We start from the raw sequence: 24,938 nt of genomic DNA on the forward strand, positions 1-24,938 counted from the left end.
TTGGGGCAGAGTAAATACAGTGTATACAACATGATTTCTCTTCGCTCTGTAGGTCATTATAGAACATCTTGACATGGCATTTTACCAATACAATGTTATGCCATCTAGGACATGTCTAATGTTAGCCATTACACAAAGTTGGGATCAAGCCGGTAGTATACCAAGTGAGATGTATAGTACCTACATGAATCAATCAGTCTTCATCAAGACTTTACTTCACTGTCATAATAGCAAGACCCAAGATCCTACAGTGCAATTCTGTGTAGAGTAATTCTTCAGAATACAATATGCTAAATTCAAACATGTGAATTCAGTTTGATGCTACTAGTCAAAGCAAGTCCAATCAATTGCTGCAGTGCCAAAAAAAGAAAAAAGAAAGAAGGTAAAATTAATAAATTAAACTTAACGATTTGTTAATTACCAAGTACCTGTATATCATCAATGCAACTGTACATGTTGGGGCTATTCACAATGTACTACCATCAGGCGTACATACAAGTATACATACAATTTTACATGCATGTATGCTCTTTGAAGCATTACACGAGTGTATACGTCAACTCAGCTCCAATGTCATGATGCATGATGCTTTGAAGAGCTATTGTGAGGAGTCTCCATTTGGCAAACTAGACTGCTGATAGTCCACATATATTAAAACTACCAGCTGGTAACCATTCTATATACAGTATGGGATATGACCATAGAAATTGATTATAACATGAATTCCTCTTGGTATGTTTGTTTGAGAGTTTATGTGTCACACAGCTTGCCTTGGTGTAACACCATATTGTGTGTTCTAAGGATTGGCCAATGACACACTAGCCATCATGGTGATATATGACCAGTTCATTATGTCTCCTCAATGGTTGTCACTATCTATTAGGAAGAAACCTTGGACACTGAGATTCAAACTGCTGGAGCTAGTGATAAAATTTTCTGGCCTTCCCCTTTCATTAGAAAAAATCAAAGAACATCCTGAAACCTTGAACAAAATCAATTGTGATATGCATAGCTTTACTCTCTGGGTTTACTGAGACAGTATGAAACATGTACAATTCCTGTCTGAAAGCGGTATGTGTTGGAAATTAGAGCTCCAATTATTTATAACAGAGGGCAATCTGGCTGCCCAATCCATGCATCATTTCAGCCCACTCAATATATTAATCAATGAATTTCTCTGGACGGCAATTATCCTGGCAAAGAAAGAAAATCAATCTGTTAAAAAAGACTGGGTGTTCACATTCCTGTCAATGATTTGTGAGATATTCCTTCTGAAACACTCACACATAAAGGTAAATGTCACACTGTGCATCCTTTTCTGAACCTTGGACTGTTGACAAGGCAGTTATACCATCACAGCAGAGTAAATATTTACAGTCAGAGCTAGAAGGTCACTCCTTGCTGAAGTCAGATGTCCTTCTGGCAGATACAGGGGAAAAAAAAAAAGAAGAGATATACACCTACAGTCCAACCTCTGTTACCCAGCCATGTCAGAACCGGTGCTCCTCTGGAATAAACGATTTTGGCCAGATATGGAAGAAACAATTATGATATGAATACAAGTAGGCTGCTGACCCAGTGGTAGCTACATACAGGTAGTGAACACCAATAGTAGTGCGATTTATGCTAGCCCATTTAGAAGTATGGTCATGAAGTCAAAACATTTCACTCTAAAATTCATAACATATTTCGGTAGAGAATATCATAGGTAAATTGCCTAAGCTTAGAGTTTTAATTGGGTTTGAAATAACTGTCTTTTTTTTATGCTTTCACTGCTTGGAGGCGTCCAGATAACAGAGAAGTTCGGATAAGAGAAGGTCAGATAATTGAGGTTGGACTGTATCCAGACAAAGAGACAGAGGGAAAAAGAACAAGTGCAGAAGATTTACAGCTGATGTTTTAGGAGGGAGTCCCAGAACATTATCACGGTGCTCTATTTACTAGCCTTACTCCAATGCTGAAGGCAGTATAAAATAGCGGAATGTGAAAGGGAAAATCATCCTTTTTAAGGACTGAGTGATGTCTTCAGCTAGATAATAATGATGAAACAGGAAAGAGTTGTCATCCTGTTGGTATGGCTGGACAACTGACCATCTTGCTATCATAAAATTCTCTAGAAACATCATCTAAATACTACATACAGCATCCCCAGGCACCAAGACACTCTAAAGTCTGCTGGCTATTCACATACAAGCACCTATAGGCCCAATGAAGAACACACATAGAGAGAATCACTGGAAATAACATGTGATGAATTCATGATAGCTATATAGATCATGATTCACTACAGCAGTGTTCTGTGTTGAGCTACAGGTCAATCACTTATAAAGTGGACACATTGTGTAAACAATCCCCTTCTCTCCCTTAAAAAAAAATTTACAAAAATCATTAAAACTGGCATCAATTTATGACAGATAGGGCCTGATTTTGATTACATTTTATTGAACTGCACGCTCCTCGTACTAAGTCATTTGGGGCTAGACAAAGAGACTGAAAGCAAAACAAATTCAAAGAAAGGATGAGCGATCACTGTGTTCTAATAGACCACAATGACTCATAGCCATCTCATAGTACCATTCTTCCCATCAAAACCTGGCTCATAATCAATAGGAACAGTTTTTTGAAAACAGACTAGCTGCCATCTTGGCTCTGTGTGACTCCACTGCAAAGGAAAGCAAGAACACACGCTCAGGCAGAATACTACAACGTGCATTTGTGCTTCACTGATAGCTAGCTGGTCAAAGTTTGCTATCACACCCTGAGGGAGAATGCCATTCAGCAATCTACTGTCTGGGCTGTGGTTTCAAAGTAATCTCTGTGTCATCTTCTCAATGCAAGGACTTCGGTGGAAGTCAACTGGTTTCTGCATTTCAGGCATGAGAAATGCACAAACTGAAGCCATAAAAATGTCAAACATGTCAGATTGTATCAAAAACTCATCCTAACTTGAATATGATTTGCAAAACAGAAAATCATGGCCTTCTATCGGTGTTGTAGTATAAATGAATGCAACTTATCCCTGCAAGTATCATGGTAAAACCTCTAAATACTGACAGCTGATTAACTGATGATAGAAGTCAAAAAGTTGAAGATTTGTATGAAATGAGACCAATTTCAACAATGATAAATAATACATGCAACTTTGTCCAGTGACTAAAACAAAACAAAACGTAAACAAAACAAAACTGTAAGGACATAACAAAAGAGCAAACCTACAAAGTTTTCAAACTGACCTGGAGACAGTGAACAATCTATGGACAAGCAACTAAATGATACCATTACCATTGTGCATAGAGGAGGAAGAATTAGGATGCAACATGGTGCCATACAAAGTAGCTCTGCTGGAGCACAAGTTACCAGGAACCCTGTGTGTCAAGTCTGACCTTTGTGACTATAATAGACAGCCAGACTGTTACAGCAGCTACCAACAATAAACAGTTTGCCATCCTCATACAGTCACACTCTATACATACGGGCCACAGTAAGCATGGCCTTTCTGTACAGCTGGTGAGCATGGATCAAACCAATCCAGGCCTAGCCAGCTTGCATGTCTGTGGAACCTGGCATTACATGATACATTTGTTCTATTCCCTTGGAAAGGGGGAGGGGTTTAAGGATGGAAATATGCATGGATTTGGAGGTTTCTAGAATATTGATTGGAGCATTTTGGTACATTTCCCTAATATCAATGCACTGTCAGTTCATGTCCAAATAGCAAGCCAAGTTATTTATGAGCATGTTTGGTATTGAGTTTCCCCCTTTTCTCTCTACCTTGTTGTCCCATTGTGGCAAAAGGCTTCCTTGGATTCCTCAAATTTCTCACCCTAGGCTATAAGCACACAGTATGTGGGTCAATGTAATCAGGATTGGGAGGACAGAGGAGAGGTGGGGAGGGGAGAGGTGGGGAGGGGAGAGGTGGGGAGGGGAGAGGTGGGGAGGGGAGAGGTGGGGAGGGGAGGGAAGGGGAGGGGGAAGGGAAGGGGTTAAAGGGACGGTACAGTATTGGTGGAGATGAGAATTGGGCTTTTAACTTTTTGCGAGAAACCAAGAAAACACTTATGATATAGTACAGAGCATACCATTTAAAGAGGAATTTAAAGTTTATTCGATGAAAATCGGGTTTGGAATGACTGAAACATCCAAAAACAAAGTAAAACAAAGCGATCGTAAAGTGCGGGTCCCACACTTTATTGGAATCGCTCTTTTTTTGATATCTCAGACATTTCAAAATCAATTTTCATCAAATAAACGTTGAATTCCTCATATATAGAATTACATGCTCTTTCATATTGCATAAGAGGTTTCTCATTATCTCACAAAAAATGTAAGAAATCTGAAAATAGGTCTCAACCAAAACTATATGATTCCTTTAAGGAGAGGAGAATGAGAAGGGAGGGGAGGGGAGGGGAGGAAAGGAGGGGAGGGGAAGGGGGGGGGGGTAAGGAGAGGAGGAGAAGGGAGGGGATGGAATGAGAGGTGATGGGAGGGGAGTGGGGGTAAGGATAGGGGGAAGGGGGAAGAATTGAGGCAAAGGCCTGGCTCATCTATGAACTGGCCGATTGTATATCAGCAGTCACTGGAATAGTGTTTGGGGGTACTTACATAATGCAAGTGCATCAGTCTAAATGGAACTAGTTACCATAGCATTCCCAAACAATATGGAAGTTATTACCCAACTCCCTCAGATATTAATAACCAATGGTCATCTTTGTGACAATACTTCCTGTTCAAAACAAAGGTGTAGTAAGGAAAATGAAGCATGACCACCACGACTAACACTTAAACTTGCTAGGGGTGAGCTGATTTTAGTACAAAACGTATTTCCTATAGACATCTGCCCTCAGGAGTAAACTTGGGATTAGCCTTCAATGGGTTAACTGAGCTCAGCACAGATCAAATGTCAGCATGCTTATATCATGTGTGAAATCTAAGACTGCTACATTCACTGAACCACCCTTGTAGGGTGACTAACATGTATTGTCAATACCTCTTATGCCTACTCAGTTTGCAGGATTCCAATATTAAAGAAATATTGGGCTTTCATAACACTGAGGAGAAGGCCTATTTTGTTTACTTTCTTATCTAAACTAAGACTTGAATATTGACACTACATTTATTGGCAGGGTATGACGCCACCAATAAAGTGAGCAAACTCAAAACTGCAGTTCTCAATTCTTCCTGTACATTATCATGGAGTGTTTTCAGGGTCCTGGATAGGTCTGTTAGGTTAGCAGAGAAGATCAAACATTATAAACATCTGAGGCAACAATATTCTCTAACCTAAGGTACACTTTACATTGTTGGAACTCCACAGCCATGACCTGGGCAAGTCATAGGAAGCACAGGGACTTTGAGTCACCATGACAACACTTCTTGGAAACAACTCCCTAATTACCAGGCTGATCTCGCACATTTTGTCCTCTACATGACTGCTAGTTGGTTGGTGACATCACAGTCCTGTGAAAGAACAATGGCACAAAGTATGACCTCCCAAAGGCCTTACTATCAGGATGAGTCTCAATACCTCTAAAACCAGACACTAAAGCTACTTATTAATACTCTCTCCTCTAACACATGCACTGGTGGTGACTCTATGCATGTTTACTTTTATGTTTTGTAAGCTATTAGAAAAAAGATGGGAGTGGGGAACTATGATCGCTAAAATCCATTTGTATGAATCTAGGCCTATTACAGAAGATGTTTTATTGCTAAGTTCAAAGAAAAGAAATTTCCTAACACTCAATTTTGACACCCAGATTCTGACCAATCAACACAATTTATACTGCATTGTAAACACAAGGACAAACACTCCCATATGTTCCCTTGGTGTTATTCTATCTACATCAGGCACAATCCAAACAGGTTGCAAATGTCTTTTACCATCAAAAGTCACATGGCATTAAATTTGGGAATTTGTGTGACCCAACGCCAAGAATAAAATCTAATTGACAGTTCAGATACTGAGTAGATGGGTATGTCTGGTTAAACACGTTCTCTACGGAAAAACTCCTATATGAATGCACAAAGCAGAATGAAATAAAAGATGGTTTAGAGACAATTACATGTACATCTTGGTGACCAAGTGATGCATTGTATATTACCATATGTTAGAATATGTTGTATGCAACTGTGTTCAACTCTTTGTATATCATGATGAATATAATACATGATCCAATCTCTGCAGGTCCTATAACATATTATTTGTACAAACTATAAAAAACACTTGAATCTGCTAACTGGCCAATCGGTCAGACCTCACATTCATCCCAAAAATTTAGCTTGTAAACAGAACTGCTGCAAACAGCAGACTGGATAGAAAGAAAGCTGAGCCAAAATCTAGAGGTGACTAATTGTAACACAAGACACAAGGATAAATTCATGTAGGACTGCCAATGAAATGTACTCAGAGTAGACGGCTGATGTTACATGCCAGCTCTGATCCTGACAAATTCCACAGCTTTCGTCACAATAGCTGTTGAGCCAACTGCAGGAGAGACTCATCCATGGCTGATGTGCATGTGTGTGATTATGAGTGCTGTCTCATACACTCGTGGTATGATACAACCCCCCCCCCCCAACTCATGGCCAGCAACCCTGTTTTTCCCCTTACACCTATATATAGCATCATAAACACAGTCTGGCAGATCGGGGAAGAGGATGGGAGCCTAAATTACTAGGAGTGACCTTTGAACTTCTGCCAATATCCTAGGATGACATTATACTCTGTCTACAGATACATGTAACATACAAACATAATGTAACAGCACAAATGAAGCAAGCAATGTACTCTTTATACCTACTTCTTTCTCATCCATACATTGGATTTGGGTTTTCTTTCATCAAATATGTAAGGAGTGAGAAGACAAAAGGGAGGGGGGAGATCCTGGGATATCTGAAATAACAAGAATTTATATTAAAAAAATCTGTTATCTTATTACAATTTACAATCATGCAATCATCATTCCAGCTGCACACCTGATATTCATCAGACACCAGATATAGCGTCTTATCCTCCTTCACACCCATAAAATATCAATAGGCCTGGTCCAGTATCTTATTCAAAGATGACACTATACGCTAACAAATTAACCACTCATACGACATTCAGAAAATGAGAAATATGGAAAGAGATACAGGGCTTTCTAAACATGATACCCTCTACTAGGATTAGTGACAAAGTTCAATAGACAAGACTGCTCTGGCTGAGATAAAAAACTGGGGAATCCCAGGCTGTGTAGAGAGTGGGACATTGATGTGGTGTATTACTGTCATTATCTGTTTGCTACAGCAAGTCTTTGTGTTCCAACATCGCCACGGAAACCATCCTTTTATAGCAGCAGGAATGTTGTGACCAACACCTCAAAACACCTACAATGTACTTATAAAAACTTTTTGTGTTACAAGTTAGAAACTACAATGTACATAGTAACCAACCTGCAAAATTGGCAATAATGTACATAGTAACTAACCTGCAAAATTGGCAATATTTAGTTTGTGTGCAAAGTGCATGCTAAACATTCTTCTCTACACACATTATTCAGTTTTATATTCTACATACGTGCATCTACTGATGACAAATGTGAGTTTTTGTACTTGTTCTATATTCACACTTTATATAAATTCATAAGCATGCAGTAATGAGGCATACAAGAAACATTTAAATATAGTAAATGATTGAACACAGCCTGGAAAGGATCTGCCTCATTAAAACCGACTCCTTGGAGATATTTTTGGCTTACCCAGACAGGAAAACAATCCTAGACAGAATGTGGCTTTGGGTCACACCTCTTCCTACATGCTGATGCGTATTCACGGCATCAGTGAGTTCTACATCACAGCAAGTACAATGTAGTTAATACTCATGAATGAGACAACACCATGTAATTACTGTACATACCAGGTAAATTGTATCAGTCCTCAACAGTGCACATATACAGTGTATGCAAAGCACTGAGCTGATGTAAAAATCACAGCCCCTTGAATATGCTCAGCACAATCCTTGAATCATTTCGTTGCTGTTTTTTTTTTTTTCTTTCTATAGCTGATTTTCACTTACAATTACAACTAGTATGCCAGCATAAAGACTTTCCCCACTGCCATTGAATGTAATCTGTATGGGAACAAATGATACAAATAGGCACTGCAGGGCATGCTATTAAAATGAGAACCCCCATCATTAACAAAAAGGAAATCTTCTTTGATTTGGGATATTGGTAGATATAACTGCTGCTTAACAAGAATGATTCTTCAGAGTTATTGTGAATGTTCAGTCGACAAAATTCAAAGACAAAAGGAATGGTGACTGTCTAGTAGCACTCGAATGGGGTAGGGCCTATAAAGTGGTAAAATGGAATCGATACCGTATCTGGGCAATATGTACTTGCTTCTCGTTCGCACAGTAACAATCAAGAGTATGCCTGATGAACATCCATAGATGGGTAATTTCAGGTATGTGAAACTAATCTACCTGTCAAAGAGATTTGTAATGCCACATATGTACTTCCTCTTCTTTAATACGGTTCTTTAATACTGTTCACTACCTAATGACTGAACAAGGTCTCCATCTGTAACTACAGATGAGAATTATATCAGAAGGGGAATGCAATGATTGGAAGATTGTACACATACAATTATGTATTTGCTTCACACCATAAAGTGGACTATAAGGAATACATTGAACTGGACTTTATGGGAACAGTTCAATCATTATCAGCTGAAATAAAGCTCTTATCATGGTAGCAGACAGGAAACAATCACCCAGCCTTGAACATCTTTTTATCATTGCCACAGTTACTGCCGTTCAAGCAACATATAAGACTTGTAGACATATTTATGAAATTGGCCTCTAGACCTATTTTAACCACATAATAATGCTATACATGTCTTTCTTGAAAATGAAGTTTGCACTGTTGGACTGATTCTTAAAAACAGATACCCACACTGCACGTAATTTCTCTCTGACATATGTGGCCTACGGTTACATAAATTAAGGGTATGTATACAGTACATGTAAGTACGCTGCAATAAAACGTGTAAGAGACTATACCTACACAGCCACCAAAATATCACACCTCCAACATCTGTCTTTTTTGTGTGTGTTTGTTACTGTATACCATCTGAATATGTGATGTATTACAAGTGCTTTACAATGCTCTACAGCTGATGCTCTTCCACTGTACACAAAATATACACTGTACATGTATAATGCATTTCTAGTGCTTACTGTATCCCTACTTTGTGCACAGTGTTGTTCTTGGTAAACTGCGATTTATTCCAAGCCAATGGTCATTCACCTGGAATGAACATTCTCAGGACTTAGGGGAAATAGAGACTGGTAACAGGTTTTCAGTGAATACACACAGCTCTATTGCGATGTATAAAGCAATAAAAATGATGACTGTCAAGCGTTGTGAGAAGTTGTGTCATTACGACACAGAGTGGTCCTGGATATCTCTCAGTGGGAGTCCACAGGGATGGAAATCTTCGTATCAAAAATAGCCATGTCAGGAAAAGCACTCTAGCCTGTCAAGCAGGTAGCTAGACTAATTCCCACACATCACTGTGACCATCCAATCATCGCAATGATAAATCCATGTTTGTTCTTTCATTTAATCTGCTCCACTGATTACCTTCGTTCCAGGATATGTACAAAATTTCACATCTCCCGATGCATGGGATCTCAGTGTCCGTCATCATAGGTGGATAAAAGAGCGGCTTCCACAGGCTCCATACACGAGGGACATGTGAAGGAACGCATCAACCAATCGTCTATACATTTGGTGTGGTAGATGTGCATACAGGGTAGCAGTCGTATCGGGTCTCCTAGCTGAAAATCTAGCATACATATCACACATCTGCAAAGAAAACAGAGAAATGTACATAAAGAAAATGATACACCACGCATGAGTCATGTGCTTCACAGTCTCATTGAATACCACCCTGTAGTTTTTGGCCTGTATACAAGCAATACAATCAGCATTAAGAGGGATGGTATTGGTGGAGACGAGGATTGGGCTTTGAACTTTTTGCGAGATATCAAGAAGCCACTCATGAAATAGTACAGAACTATTTGATGAAAATCAGTTTTGGCATGGCTGAGACATCCATAAACAAGGTAAAACAAAGCAATCGTAATAAAAGGTGGGTCCCATCTTTTATTCGGATTGATCTGTTTTGGATATCTCAGCCATTTCAAAACTAATTTTCATCAAATAAATGTTGAATTCCTCTTGGAATTAGTATGCTCTTTCACATTTCATAAGAGGTTTCTTATTATCTCCAAAAAAAAAAAAAAAAATGCTAGAAACCTGAAGTTAGATCTCAACCAAAACTATACAATCCCTTACAACATCTTATAATATCGGTAGTTTGTTGAAGCTATGTTTTTGCTGTAACACATAAGATGTATACACAGCAACCAAACTTTTTCTTCAGAGGCGGATCCAGAGGGGGCACACCCGGTGCACACCCCCATTTATTTTTTGTTAAAAACAACAGAAATAACAAGAAAAAAAAAAATGAAATGAAACCCGGAAGTGGCACCAGAAATATTAGTTGCGCCCCCCCCCCCCCTCCTTACATGATTCCTGGATCCGCCCCTGTTCTTGGAAATAAAAATATTGATACTGTCTGTGCACAACAGTCATACATCATTTTCACAGAAATACAGTATCCATACAACTTGACTATCCAGGATGTCTGGAAAACATCATGACTATTTTGTGCAAGGCTTCGGATTACTTATTGAAATAGGGAAAATACAAATCAAAACTATAGACTTTATCTACAGTATATCTTTTACATATAAAACTATAGACTTTATGTTTATGTGTCCTTGTCAATTGTGTTGTAATGGTCCATTGTATTTCATTCCTTGTACTTACCTGCCTGTGGGCAAGGAGTAACCTAGGATTTTTAATTACATGCTTTGATTTGTGAAGAAATAAAGTACAGTGTCACCTCTCATATTTGTTAATTTAACTTCACAGAATTTAGCAGGTTTGATTGATGGCTCTACATTGGAAAGAATCAGGTACACAAAAAGGAATGCAAGTTGCTGCATAATTTTACTCCCCTTCTGAAACCACAGTGAAAAGCATCTACTGCTGATGGCTCTGATTGCATCATTAGTATTAAAATGTGTTTACATAAGTAAAGGGTGCTTTCATATTGGTATTTTTTCCCTTATTTTTTGGGCCTTCATCCCATGCTACATTGTGTAACACACGATCTCCATCAAAAGGTAATTCTAGTGTCTTTTTATGTACAGTTGGAATGCCTGCTTTGAACAAAACACTGTATGATGTCAAACTACTGAACCATGCACACCATGAAAGATTACCAAAACAAGAGCACAACAGCACTCGTTTTGATCCCTATGCTCACTACAGTAATAAATACACTTTCTGTAAACAACTCGACTCACTGTAGAGCGATTGAGTTCAACAACCAGGAACTTGTTGCAGTTAAAATGTCAACATAGATGATATTCTGGCACACACCAGGAAATATGTGGATCCCACATCTCTGTGGCTATGATACACGTATTGTAACTCAATGACCATGTCATAAGTGCTAAGTCGTTGTGTGCACCGAAAATAAGGTATTTGAATGCGTTTAAGTGTTTTTCCCCATGACCTGACGTACTAAAGTAGTCAGTATTGCAGACATTTAGCACCAAGCAACTTCATGTGTTTTTGCTTCACTTTCACTTTTGTAGTGATAATTTGAATTTGAAATGATTACAATGCATTTATACAGCTCTATTTCAATTGCTGTAATACTCAAGGTTTTGGCTCTCAAAATTTTATAGGCAGCTAAGAAAAACTAGACCCGGAATTTGTCAAGACTGACAAATTAGGTGATCCGATTTTTTTAAATCAATGATTCGAGTTTTCACCCGAGATTAGGGACATTGGTCGTGTGATGTTTGGATTCTCATTTTGAAAAGGGAGTCAGACCTGCCATCTTGGGTACCGAATTCCGTATACACTATCAAAGATGCAGAATGAAGTATATTTGACCTTTGACCCCACTTTGCACCCCCAAGATGGCATCTGAGCAAAAAGTGGTTATTTTGTGAAATGATTCTTGTAACATGGTCTTTGCATGTGCAAAATATGGGAAAGATAAGACATGTATTCACCAAGATACAGGATGAAACATTTATGACCTTTGACCCTAATTTACATACCCAAGATGGTGTCTGATCAAGTAGTTGTTATTTTATGAAATAATGTACGTAACATTAAATAAACATGTGCAAAATATGGGGTTGATAGGGGTTATTTTTCTTGAGTTATTGCAAAGAAAATTTGAAAAAGAAAGAAATATGAAAATACATCGAAGATAACCTTTAATTTCAACCATGTTTTTGGACGTGATCCCGACACCATATGAAATACAAAGGGAGCACGTACGATAGCGCAAAGTCTCAGCTACAATATATTAAAATCTGGGAGAAATTCACCGAAGGGTAAGTGAGCTAGTGCTCGATAAAGACAATCATGTCAATTTTCACATCTAGAAAAATTCCCTCCCATAGAGGTAACACGTCATAACGAAGATAAAGAAAGAAGTACATATGACCTTTGACCCCGATCTGCACAGAGAAGATGTCATCTGAGCAAAAAGTGGTTATTTTGTGAAATGATCCTTGTAACACTGTCTTTACGTGTGCAAAATATGGGGAAGATAGAACATGTATTCACCAAGATACAGGATGAAACATTTATGACCTTTGACCCTAATTTACATACCCAAGATGGCGTCTGATGAAGTAGTTGTTATTTTATGAAATAATGTATATGACATGAACTAAACATGTGCAAAATATGGTGGTGATAAAGTATGTTTTTCTTGAGTTATTGCAAAGAAAGTTGTAAAAAGAAAGAAATGTGGAAATACATCGAAGATAGGCTTTGATTTCAACCAAGTTTTTGGACGTGATCCCGATACCGTATGAAAAAATGAAGGGCACGCTCACGATAGCCCAAAGTCTCAGCTACAACATATTAAAATCTTAGAGAAATTCACCGAAGCATAGGTGAGCTACTGCTCGAAAAATATAGTCATGTCAATTTTCATTTCCAGAAAAACTGCACTCCCATTAAGATAACACGTAAACTGGTCAAATTTGACAAGATTACATTCAATCCAATATTACGAGGTGATGCCGTCACCTAATCAAAATGTTGTTATTATATTAATGAAAGAGTATTTCGTAAGCTACAACATACTGAAATCTGGGTGAAAATTGGCAAAGGATAAGTGAGATACGCTTGAGTGAACTTGCAATTTGATGACGTCATTTTGAAAATTTACTTTTTTTACTTTATTAAGAAATTTGATATCTTTTAATCATTTTTCCAGCATCGTCAACCCATGAAATGACATGTAAAACTCATCAGCTTTCAGAATATGTAAAGAAAATGGGAGGTCACCGTTCATCCTGACGAGTAAAATTGGATTTAAAATTGGCGGTTTTTTGGCATTGTTGCACTGTATATCGCCATTGACGCGCGCGCGGAATTTCAACTTTGACGGGCCCGTATGACGTCATATTGAGTCGGATTGACTTGAAACTTGGTAGACGTATTCCCTGACATTTCAGGCAGGCGATAAGTGTGAAAAAACGGGAAATTTCTATTGCATATGAGCTGTGCGTGCGTATATGCACGCGCGCGTACGCGTCCGTAAATTTTTTTCAATTTTTCAAAAAATGCTCTAAATGGTCTGAAACGTGTGCAAAAAAAATTTGAGCTCGATTTGAGCATACAAATATTTCAACGCGCGCGTACGCGCACGTTTTAAGGTATAGATGAATTTTGAGAATATGAGTAGAATGCGCTTGACTTGAAATATATGTGACGTAAATTTCATTGAAAAATTCTATTCCATTAATGAGATATGATTGAGAATGTGTTTTCATATAATGACGTCATAGTGACGTCACGGTCGACTGATCACTTTGATTTTAGTTCGATTGCCGTCTTTTTGAGACGATACATATATGGTATAAGTTTGGAATTGATAGGAAGAGGACTTTCTGAGCTAATCGATGCACAACTTTTGGGGAGAAATAAGAAGAAAAAGAAGAAGAAGAAGAAGAAGAAGAAAGAATCCGTACAAAAACAGAAGGTGATCCGAGAGGATACTCGGATCACCTAATAATGCCTCCAGGACACTTCGTGGCGGAGGCATAAAAAAAAACAACACACACATAAAAGGAATTTCAATGCAAAGGCTTACAACTTAGGCTGCGTTTGTCTAAATTCAGAGAGAGAATCACGTTTCAAAACGTGTTTGGAAAGGTGTTTGCAAACATGGTTTTACACGCAATTCTCTGTTAGCCGCGTTCATCTAACCATCATACAATCGCAATTCGAGTGGTGTCATTGCGCAGCTGCTTTGCGCCGTTTGACCCGGGGGAAAAAAAGGTCAACTGCATACCACCAAACGTAACATGCCTCCTCAAGTCACACACAAATAATGGGTAGAGAGCACAACCGGAAACAGCTGGGATATGACCTTGAGATATAAACGCATTTCAAAACAGCATTGCATTTAGCTACTCAAAGAACAGCGATCGTGGTCTCAAACGTGTTTCAAAACGCCCTTTGAAAGGCGTTTCAAAACGGCGTTTCTAAACGCGTTTGAAAACACGACTGCGTTTATCTAACCCCTGAAATGCCTCAAACGCGTTTAGTATCATGATTCTGCCTCAGAATTTTTTTAGATAAACGCAGCCTAAGTAATCAAGATGCAACTGTACAAAGTATGTCAGGTTCATGACAATGAGATGTATAGTCATGTACAGTGTGCATGAAAGGGAGTCAGCAAACCTGGGCATAAGTAATGCAGGAAGTGATTGTTAAACTTGTTTTGCTTCTTAGGAAGAGAAAATTAGAGGCAAGGATGTGGGCAAGCCAAGATGTTAAGGTTACAATTAGGAGAAGAAATGGTCAATAGTTGAAGCAAGTAGGTACATTGTAGACAATGAGATAACAAGAAGAAGAAGAGGGGAAAGTGAGGTCAGGAGAAAAACGGAGACAGGATGAGAAGAAATGAATACTGAAGACTGAGTAAGAAACTGAAACTGGTGAAGGAAACACATCTTGAGTCACATGACATAGGTTTTTGAAAATCATTTCATGCTTAACCATAATATGCATGGAAAGTAACACAGAATATAGCTATGATGGCCATCCTCATGTTGTTTTCTTTTCTTTTCTCAGTCTGCAGCAAGTCATCCTACCATTATCCTTGAATTTTACTTTACAGAGTGCCATTAAAATTAGAACAAACAGTGATTTGCCTTAAAGGGGAAGGCTAGTAACTGATCAGTGGGAATCAGTGGAAATGCTGGGAGATGATTGTTCCAATCCTTATGGGATTCATTCAAGAGTTCATTGTATATCTATTGTTGTGTGAAAATGATTTGCTTCAGAACGGTCTCATATTCAAGTAATGTGCAGATTAATGCTCCGTCACTGACCAGGGACGCTAACCTGGAAGCATTAAACTGCACATTACTTGAATATGAGACCATTCTGAAGCAAATCATTTTCACACAACAATAGATATGCAATGAACTCTTGAATGAATCCCATAAGGATTGGAACAATCATCTCCCAGCATTTCCACTGATTCCCACTGATCAGTTACTAGCCTTCCCCTTTAAGGGAGGGAAGAAATCATGGATAGGAGACTGCCAATTTCCTTGAGGAAGATCCAAGAAATGAATCCCTTCCAAACTAAACATATTCAAGTTTCGAGGAAGAGCATAGCAGCACCAGAATTTCAGAACCAGCCTATGTGTTCAGTGTATGTGCATGCACATTATGCACTGTACTTCTAAACTTGCAGTACATACATGTATTGTACATCAGTGGAGTGGGAATCACACTCTTCACATAAATTCTAATTTTTACAACTCACATTTACAAGCTATTTCCTGGAGAAAAAAAAAGAGAGAAATACATAATGAAATGAATTAAACATAAGTGATAGCAAAAATATTGGTTCAGTACAGGTTTCAGTTTTGCAATTACAAAAATAAGGAAACTGAAGACTACCAGTTTGTTGCATACTTCCCTTTATAAATGATGATATGTTGTAAACGGATTGCAGACATGCTGTACAGTATTAGCCAGAATGGTATAGACCGATTCGGTTTTAAAACACTGTAACACATGCTGGCTATAACTGGGGGGGTTTCCAAAATAAGAAGAGAAGATGATTCAGTGGGTTATGCAATGAGTCAGGTGTATTGCTATATCAGTGGAAAAATTAACTATTGCTACAGTAGGCATACTGAAGCCCCCCCCCCCCCCCAGTTATGGCTGAAATAAACACAAACATAACAAAAAGCACCCAATCTGAACAAGTCTATAGTTAGATTTCAGTATCAAAAGATAATGTAATACAGTGCAATCAGATGTAAAGGTGAAAAAATGCAACCTAAATCTTCCTACCAGACCCAGGATAACATGCCTATGCCCTATGGTTATTGTGAAATCACATGCAGAAGGCTAACCTTGTTTACACTGCATATTTGCCCTGTCACCAACTGTCGCCTCTTTGAGTAGCTGACAAAGCATACCGGGTATATCACAGTACTGCAGACCACTGAACATTCAGTACAGTCACATGCAGAAAACACTCTTTGTATTGTGCTGGTTGGCATAGTAAAATAATAAGGGCAGGTTTGATGCAAGCCTGACAGATGAATTGCATTGTACTATTTGTTCATCCGATGATATAGGGGATGAATTTCATTATATTTTTGTTTGTCCCTTTTTCAACAAAGAGAGATTATTGTATTTACCAAGTAGCTTGACGGCCAGTAGACCAAGTGCATTACATATGGCCAAATTATTCAATTCAACTAATGCTTGCCATTTGAAAAAACTAGCCAAATTTGTCAGAATTATTATGTTTCAGTTCTCTTCAATACCAAAGAAGAAAGACAGTATTTTTGTAGAAAGTAAAGTAGATGTGAATGTTTGTACACGTAGTGGTAGAGTAGTTAAACGTCCTTTACGCCTTGTTTTGTAAACATATTTATTTATATCTGTTATTTTCACACGTACATGTACATTATCACTTATATTTTTGTATTCATATATTGTAAATATGTTTGTACTCTCATACCCCGAGAGGGGGTCGATAGAGTCAATAAAATCTTACAAAATCTTACAAATCTTACAAAATGTACAATGACATTCATACTAATCACACAGGAGCAGTATGAAACCTCTGACTGAATGCATCGTGTGACTCACAAGCCTGTCATATCAAAGAGCTTACTCCATCATCTTCCTTCCCCAGAAAACAATCTTTACACACATTCAATTTATATGCATTATACCTTAACCTTTGTATATGACCCGATGTACATGTAGGAAAAAATAATGAAAGGTATTGGTTCATGCAGGGAGGTAAGTATCTCTCACCTCCCTGGTTCATGTCAATGTTACATGAAAATCTTTATGAAGAATCTTGTGAAGCCATGAAATTACAGTTGATAATGCAATCTTTTTAAAGTGAAAGGAATGATTAACGGAGGTGTCATTGCTTGCACAAAGAGTGAAGAGGGTTCCAACTTACTCTCTTGCTTTCTTGCTGCCGTCATACTGCCCAGTGGGCAAGTGCTGTATAAGGCCTATTCGTTTGGCAATTCTGATTTGTTCCTCCTCCGTCAGCTGACTGGCTGATCTCCTCTGGTTGGGTGTCACATGGTATACTGGAGCTTCCTCCTGAATGCAGTGACAAAGATGAATATCAATTTATAGACTACCGGTACCAATGTTCTTATCAAAAACAATTTGTAGTTAGCATCACTGGCTAACTGGGAACAGAATAATCAAAGTCATTCATACATTTCATATTTGCAGACATCATTCTCTTGATATGTTAAGCAAAGAATGATTTTGAGCACACTTCTTTTGTTCTCCCCTATGTGTTGTAGGTTCTAACAGTGTATACACACAGTTCATCTCATCTTATTCACAGAAACAGCCTTCCCTTTTACTAAGAAATGTGGTTTTAGACTGTATGTCATTCAATGACTTAGTCTGATAGGAAAATGGTATGCACTTATATCCAATGCATTTGGGTAATTCCATGAAGTTGGGGCAGTGTCCATGTAGCATCGTGATATTTAAAAAATACATTTCAGCATAACTCAATATTAATCATGCTATACATTTATTGTTTGTAGACTTTACATTTGCATTGAGGCCACACATTTTCCTGGAAATTTTGTGCCAATCGACTCAATTTTGATGAAGTAATTAGCCAATATGTAACAGTGTCCTGTAGCATCGTGATATTTTAAAATTTGGTCCTGAGAGACAAATTATGGCAATTAGCTTGACCAAAATTTGATGCAATATGCATTTACAAGATATGAATGAGATAAATATCTCAAATTTCCTGTACACAGTTTCATTTTTAAAAGAAAATTACAAAATGTATCATGATGCTATGCGGTGTCCTTTTTTGTTACATTTGATGGATGCCGCGTAGCATAGTGACACATTGTGTAATTTTCTTGTAAAAGTAAAACTGTGGAAAGGAGAGTTAAGATATCTGGATATCTGACTAATCTAGTAATTATGCATACAAATTTGTATTATATCAAATTTTGGTCAAGCTGATTGCATTAATTTGTCTTTTAGGACCAGATTTTAATTATCACGATGCTACATGGACGCGTCACAATGCTACAGGACACTGTTACATTACAATATTGTTTTAATGACTTCATCAAAATTGAGTCTGAATGGCACAAAATTTCCAGGAAAATGTATGGTCTCAATACAAATGTAAAGCCTATAAACAATATAAATTATGTATAGCATACATGTAATTAGTATTGAGTTAAAAATGCTAAAATGTAACACTTTGTGCCCCAACTTCACGGAATTACCCATTTGCACATGAGCATGGTGCATGAAATATTCACTAGATCAAATGCAGTAAAGTACAATCACATGTTGCCAAAAGGTACTATTGTCTTTTGTAAAGCTTTTATCGAAAAAAAAAAACCCAACAACACACAAACAGGCGACATACTGTGACAAGCAATAAAGTTGTGTGTCTTCTTTTTGTGGTAAATCTCCTTCCTGACAAATACAAAGGGAAAAAAACTGGGACTGTAGTTATTGCACCTATAACATTTTTTGGCAATTCAATGCAGAGGAGTAAGCAACCACTCCTACACTGTACAAACAATTTCAGACCAATGGGTTTCTCGCCCAGGACTGGCCAAAATTGCTGTAGCTACAATGTTGTATCTAGAGGCTAAAGTACACAGATTTCCTCTCACAGGTGTTAGACTAATGGTTAATGGTAAAAGAAAGATAAAAATGATTTTTATTTTAAGCTCATTAAATTTGTCACGTTTATTTCATTTCTCTGAGTTGCTCACTCCCCATAAAGCATGATATAGGCCTACAGTACCACCGAACATACAGGTATTTGTATTCCGATGCATGTCCGAAGTTTAAGAGAGTCATTCCCCCCCCCCCCCCATAAGCACACTATCGGTATCAATATTAGAACTGTTCTCTGTGCAATCTCATTAAAATATCACTTTCCCTCTATTTGTGGAAAGTTCTCTGAGTGGTGGAAAATTTCTTCCAAATCTAATGTCAAAAATCTGAAATCTCAAAAAGCACATTATATGAGGTGCATCATCTTCTTAAAGAAGTCCATGACATCTAAATCTAAACACGACAGAAACATCTTTGAGCACTGTAAGTTCTTTGATTTACTATGTTTGTCTGGTTGTCAACACGTCCGTCTGTCCATCAGAGATACCTAGCAAGTTGAAATTCTATGTGCCAGTTATTGTTTAACTTTTGAGAAAACATTCAATTGCATGGCTAAAGTGTAATAAACTTGAGACAATACACATCTCCTGCTATCAGAGATATTTTTCAAAACTTCCTAGAAAAGATTTAATTTTAAAGAACTGTACGGGTTAAATTAGGCTTTTGTACTCTGAATGCAAGAGCATCATCAAGTTCAGACTCGACAACTTATGCTTACACTTTCATTCTAAAAGTAATACCTTGGTTTGGCTTTTGCTGCCTTTCCTAGATATACTGACATGTTTCAAGAAATCACTGTCTAATATTTGGAGAAAAAAAAAATTGAATACATGTACTAAGAATATCGAACTGCAAAATGTTAAGATCCAGACACCTTCTAACTTTCTTCTCATTAAAAAGAGAATAGGCTACAATTCAGACTCAGAAGAATAATAATTTGTATCCATCCATTTCAACTGTATTCTTGGGACATTTCAACTGTGATATTCTTGGGACACATCAACAATGCCTCTATTTACTGATGCACAACTTTTAGGAGAAAGCATCAGGGTCATTTCAAGTAAAAGCTGAGCAGATTTTCTTTTATCTGAACCCCTTAGAGTCAATAATCTACAAGAAAGAGCTGTCACCTCTATATCACTCTTATTCACACATATACGAAATGTCTGAAGTTTTATTTTCAGAGAAATTAAAGCAGTTCTTGACTTTGATGGGCACAGGGCAAACAGACACATAGACCCCTAGAGCTGCACTTGAACCAGAATACATATATTATATTGCATTATATTCTGTAGAATAGAATAGTAAGCAAATAATCAACGCTGGTGAAGGTGATGGGACAAACTATCACTTCCGAGGCGATCTGGATGTAGCCATCTTTCCGAAGCGCAGCTGAGGAATGATAGCGTACACATTCAGATCGCCGAGGAAGTGATAGTTTGTCTCATTGCCTGAAATTAAAAGTTGATTATTTGCTTTATATTCCACATCTAGGGTCCTATATATTTTCATTTTATTCCGCATCTGAAACCGTTTTAGCTGTCTTTAGGTATCCTCAGGGCTTAGGTTACGTACATATACGTAGTTTACTTTAGACGTATGCGCGTAGATGACAAAACAACGAATTTGCTCCACGCCCCGTGCGTGGCACCGAAATAAAAGTGCATTGCACTGTGGTCTATCACTTGACCCAGGTCAATTGGAAGAGGTACCAAAGGCCTCTTGACACTCCATCACAATTTTGTATGGTGGACAATTACCCTAGTCATAATAATCAATTTTATGCAGAAAATTTGCAACCACCAAGAGGACCCAGTTTGCAGCACCCCACACAAAAATGTCCCCTGATTTCTTCAAACATTAAAATTTTGCAAAAACCAAATATTTTTTGATGGTCCAACTTGTTTTCAGCTTGTCAGAACACTTTATTTGGATTCATTATCTCGATCCTTCATGATTTCATAGTTTTTAAAGATTGCATGTATTTCATCAATTTCCACCTATTTTGACATGTAAAATAGCGCTATGTGTGTAAATCCCATAGGGGTGCCGCAAATCAGACCCATCCCCGACATTTTGGTCACTGTTGCAATCCTCAAAACTGACAAAGGAAATGAATTTTAGAATATTTAACACAGTTGCACGAGGCATCCTTACCATGCCAGGCCTCTTAAGATTTTGTATAAAGATACAAACAAGGGATGATGGTGGTTGCCTAGCAACAGAACAAAATCTTAACATTTTGTTAAGAAAGTCAACTACTTTTTTAAAAACAGCGTGACACAGACGGTTTGAATTAGAATTATTATGAAGGCCATCAATATCATCTGAGTTATTTCATGATTCTGGTATCAAAAGAAAGCTCTTCAGTTGCTCTTCAAATAAAACAATTTAGATTAAAAAAAAATACCGTTCTACTTTTGAAGATATGGTTAGATATTCCTAGGGGTGCCGCAACTGGACCCCTGCAGCAAACTGGTGCCCCGACTCCCTGAGCTCTAACACAAAGTTTAACAAGTGTTAGGAACCCTAGATCTATCTTGTGGGAGAAAACTAGGAATATAGGATCTACACTCCTGAGAAGGCAGTGGGCCAAGGCCCAAGTTTCTTTTTTCTTTTGTTTTTAGGCCTACTAACGTTATATTCTACTCCAAGACTGAGCTCTGATGGTCATGAAACAGCATACTAACTCTACCTCTATAAAGAAGGAAACATTGCCCGAGTTACAGAGTGCTTGAAACTCCTCCCCCCTCCCCCCCCCCCCTTTTCTGGCTTCTTTCTTTCCCAGAAAACTTCAACTTGTCTAGCAAAATTCAAGAACCCATTAGACCCAGTATTATCAAACTGAAGGACGAAATATTTGGATCTTATTCGTGCCAACGACGCTACACTGAAAATTTTATTCCCCCAGCATCCATGGCCATTGGCATTATTTCAAGCAGACAACACCAAACACAAAACTGCTTTGTGAGTTCACTGTTTTGTTTACAAATCCAACCTGATACGGCGGTGGGGGCCCCAAACGTTCGTGAACCTCTGGGTCGTCGTGAAGCAGTGAAATATCATCGGCGGTCTGGCCCTGAAGACAGTTCCCCATGTTGAAGAGCACCAAAAACAGCTAGCAGAGCCTTCAGACGCTTGAATTATGTGCTTGCCTCTCCTTGGTCATGTTCATAAAGATAAGTATCAGTTTTGATTACTCGTTCCCGAGAACACTTCGCACAAAGGCCTGGGTTCTCTTGCTGCTATATTAATCTACAAAATGTATAGAAAACTACGTGTACGTCTATGTCCAACCAATACAAAACATCTATCGCCAGCTAGCTAGCCGTGCGTATCGCGTACCGAACACCCAGAAGAACTGGCACCTCTGCGGGGTGGTGATTGTACGGAGAGTCGCCGAAAGAGAGAGGCTAGCGCAGCAATATGGCAGACAATAACATTCGCATGTCACAGCGAGCGGCTGGTAATGTCCATACGCCACCTAAAAAACCTAGTACTCCGTATTAATCCAGTTTCAATTGATTTTCACGCCTTAATAGTAGATTCTTCATATGTTTTCAGCACAAATTATATTTTATTGTCAATAATATAAAAAAAACCTTGAAAAATACAGCGATTTAGGTAAAATATCACTCCGCAATGTGAGTCGGACCGATGACGTCATACTATTGTTGTAAACAGAGTTTACCTAATCGAGGGGTTCCCCTTGGCCCGGCTGCGCTATCCGCTAGGCCGTTGTTCTGAGAATATCGCGATTTTGTATGATCCGGATGGAGGATCATTAGCGAGGCTTTGACTTAGATTACAGTGCTAACTTGTAAGATCCTCAGGAAGGGGGGGGGGGGGGGTGGGAGGTAGGGTTATGGACATCCCCGGTCTCATACTTTTTTCCCCCTTTTCTTTTCTTTTAGGTGCTGTTCAAAAGCGAAACTATTATACGCGTTTATCATGCTTCTATAAATCTCAATATCTGTACTAATCCCAGATACAATCTGCATTGCTATTGTTATAAAAATGACCGATAATGTATCAATACGTCGGATTGCCAACATAATGCCGGTTCGTGTTAGCATGAGCTAGGAATCTGGTAATTGACAAAGTACGACTAATTATTCGATATCCTTGTAACTATTTTGTAGTGAACAACATTGAATTGCCAAGTTGGAGTGTAGAAACGAACGATGATACATCTTTCTCGTTTCTTATAAAGAATAGAAATTGTCATTTGTGATTTCACGTCTAGACACTGGATTCTGCATTCTTTTATATTATGCCATCTTTTCACAAGCTATAAAGCTACAAAAAGCCGGCACAAAATCTCTGCTGCCAGAATATTACGCCTATAAGGGACCACACTGTATCTTGAAAAGTTATGTACCGGCATTGACAATACCAGTTAGCGAGCATAATGAGTACAATTATTCAGGTCATACTTGGAAAGTAATTAATGGTTTTGCTTATTCATAAAAGATATCAATATACTGGAATATATGCCAAAACGTAGCCTCCCAGCTGGTCAGAAGTTACTTACTCCATAGGACAAAGTCATCGTCGGGGACCGTGCCTTGTCAGCTGTTGCATCCCTGGTGTGAGTCCGTCACTTGTTGAATTCATATCCGTTCCTAAGTTTGCAAGCATTGCATGATTCTTCCCAAACTAATCTGAAAAGGGTCCTTTTCACAAAATCACACACAGTATACAAAGCTCACATGAGTGTGTATATTGTCTGCAGCATATTCTCCTTCCCTTCCCGCTTCACAATCAATGCCTCAGCAGAATAGTTTGATCTTTTTTTTTTCATTACATAGACGACGCAATGCCAATGCATAGTTTTATAATAATAATAATAATAATAATAATAATAATAATAATAATAATAATAATAATAATAATAATAATAATGATAATGATAGTGATAATAATAATAATAATAATGATAATAATAATAATAATAATAATAATAATAAAGTACAATAATGATTATAATCATAACCATGATCATAACTATTATCATAGTTATTATCATTTTTGTTATTATTATTATTATTATTATTATTATTATTATTATTATTATCATCATCATCATCATCATCATCATCATCAATGAGCTTTATTATTCAATTACATGTATGTTACGTGCACATTATAAAATCCTCTGCTGTATATTTAGTGTTTGCCTTCGCGAATGAATGTCAACTATAGGTAAATCTGATTGAAGTCATTTTATTTCTTCATAAGTCATACATATAGGTGGAAACTAATTTACACAAGCTAAAGGTAATATTACATTCGAGAAAGCATCCCAACAATATAGTGCCCGAAAAGAAAAGTAAAGTTGATGAGGAAACTGGTGGGATGTTGAAAGTGACGAAATTTACCAAAATATTGCGTCATGTGACCAGGGAGTTCGATGGGAAGCCCACAGAGTCAAAAGATAAAAGAATTTTGTAACAAGCACGAGATTGTGGGAGACATCTGAAAAGTGGCACAAAAATGTTCACAGAATTAAGTATACCAGTGAATGAAATCATCTCATGACCTGAATATAATGACTCGAATCAGAGGAATTTTGTTTAAACGTATAGTATCGGGTAT

The 24,938-nt window shown here is 37.9% G+C and overlaps 1 protein-coding gene across 1 annotated transcript; it reads right to left on the reverse strand.

Moving 5' to 3' along the window:
• Positions 1–8,856: 8,856 nt before the first annotated feature.
• Positions 8,857–22,700, reverse strand: LOC140236889 (RING finger protein 11-like). Its single transcript, XM_072316825.1, has 3 exons — positions 22,339–22,700; positions 17,611–17,759; positions 8,857–9,854 (listed from the first exon to the last, which is right to left on the reverse strand). The coding sequence occupies exons 1-3, from the start codon at positions 22,435–22,437 to the stop codon at positions 9,680–9,682; spliced, it is 423 nt and encodes a 140-aa protein (XP_072172926.1). The 5' UTR covers positions 22,438–22,700; the 3' UTR covers positions 8,857–9,679.
• Positions 22,701–24,938: the final 2,238 nt, after the last annotated feature.

This window comes from Diadema setosum, chromosome 13 (assembly GCF_964275005.1).
Source record: "Diadema setosum chromosome 13, eeDiaSeto1, whole genome shotgun sequence".
Lineage (NCBI taxonomy): Eukaryota > Metazoa > Echinodermata > Echinoidea > Diadematoida > Diadematidae > Diadema > Diadema setosum.

Coding starts and splice junctions, on each gene's coding strand:
- LOC140236889 (XM_072316825.1), bottom strand. CDS start 22,437: ATGGGGAACTGTCTTCAGGGCCAGACCGCCGATGATATTTCACTGCTT. Junction 17,760..22,338: donor GGCCCCCACCGCCGTATCAG/GTTGGATTTGTA, acceptor CACTGCATTCAG/GAGGAAGCTCCAGTATACCA. Junction 9,855..17,610: donor GGCAGCAAGAAAGCAAGAGA/GTAAGTTGGAAC, acceptor TTTTCTTTGCAG/ATGTGTGATATGTATGCTAG.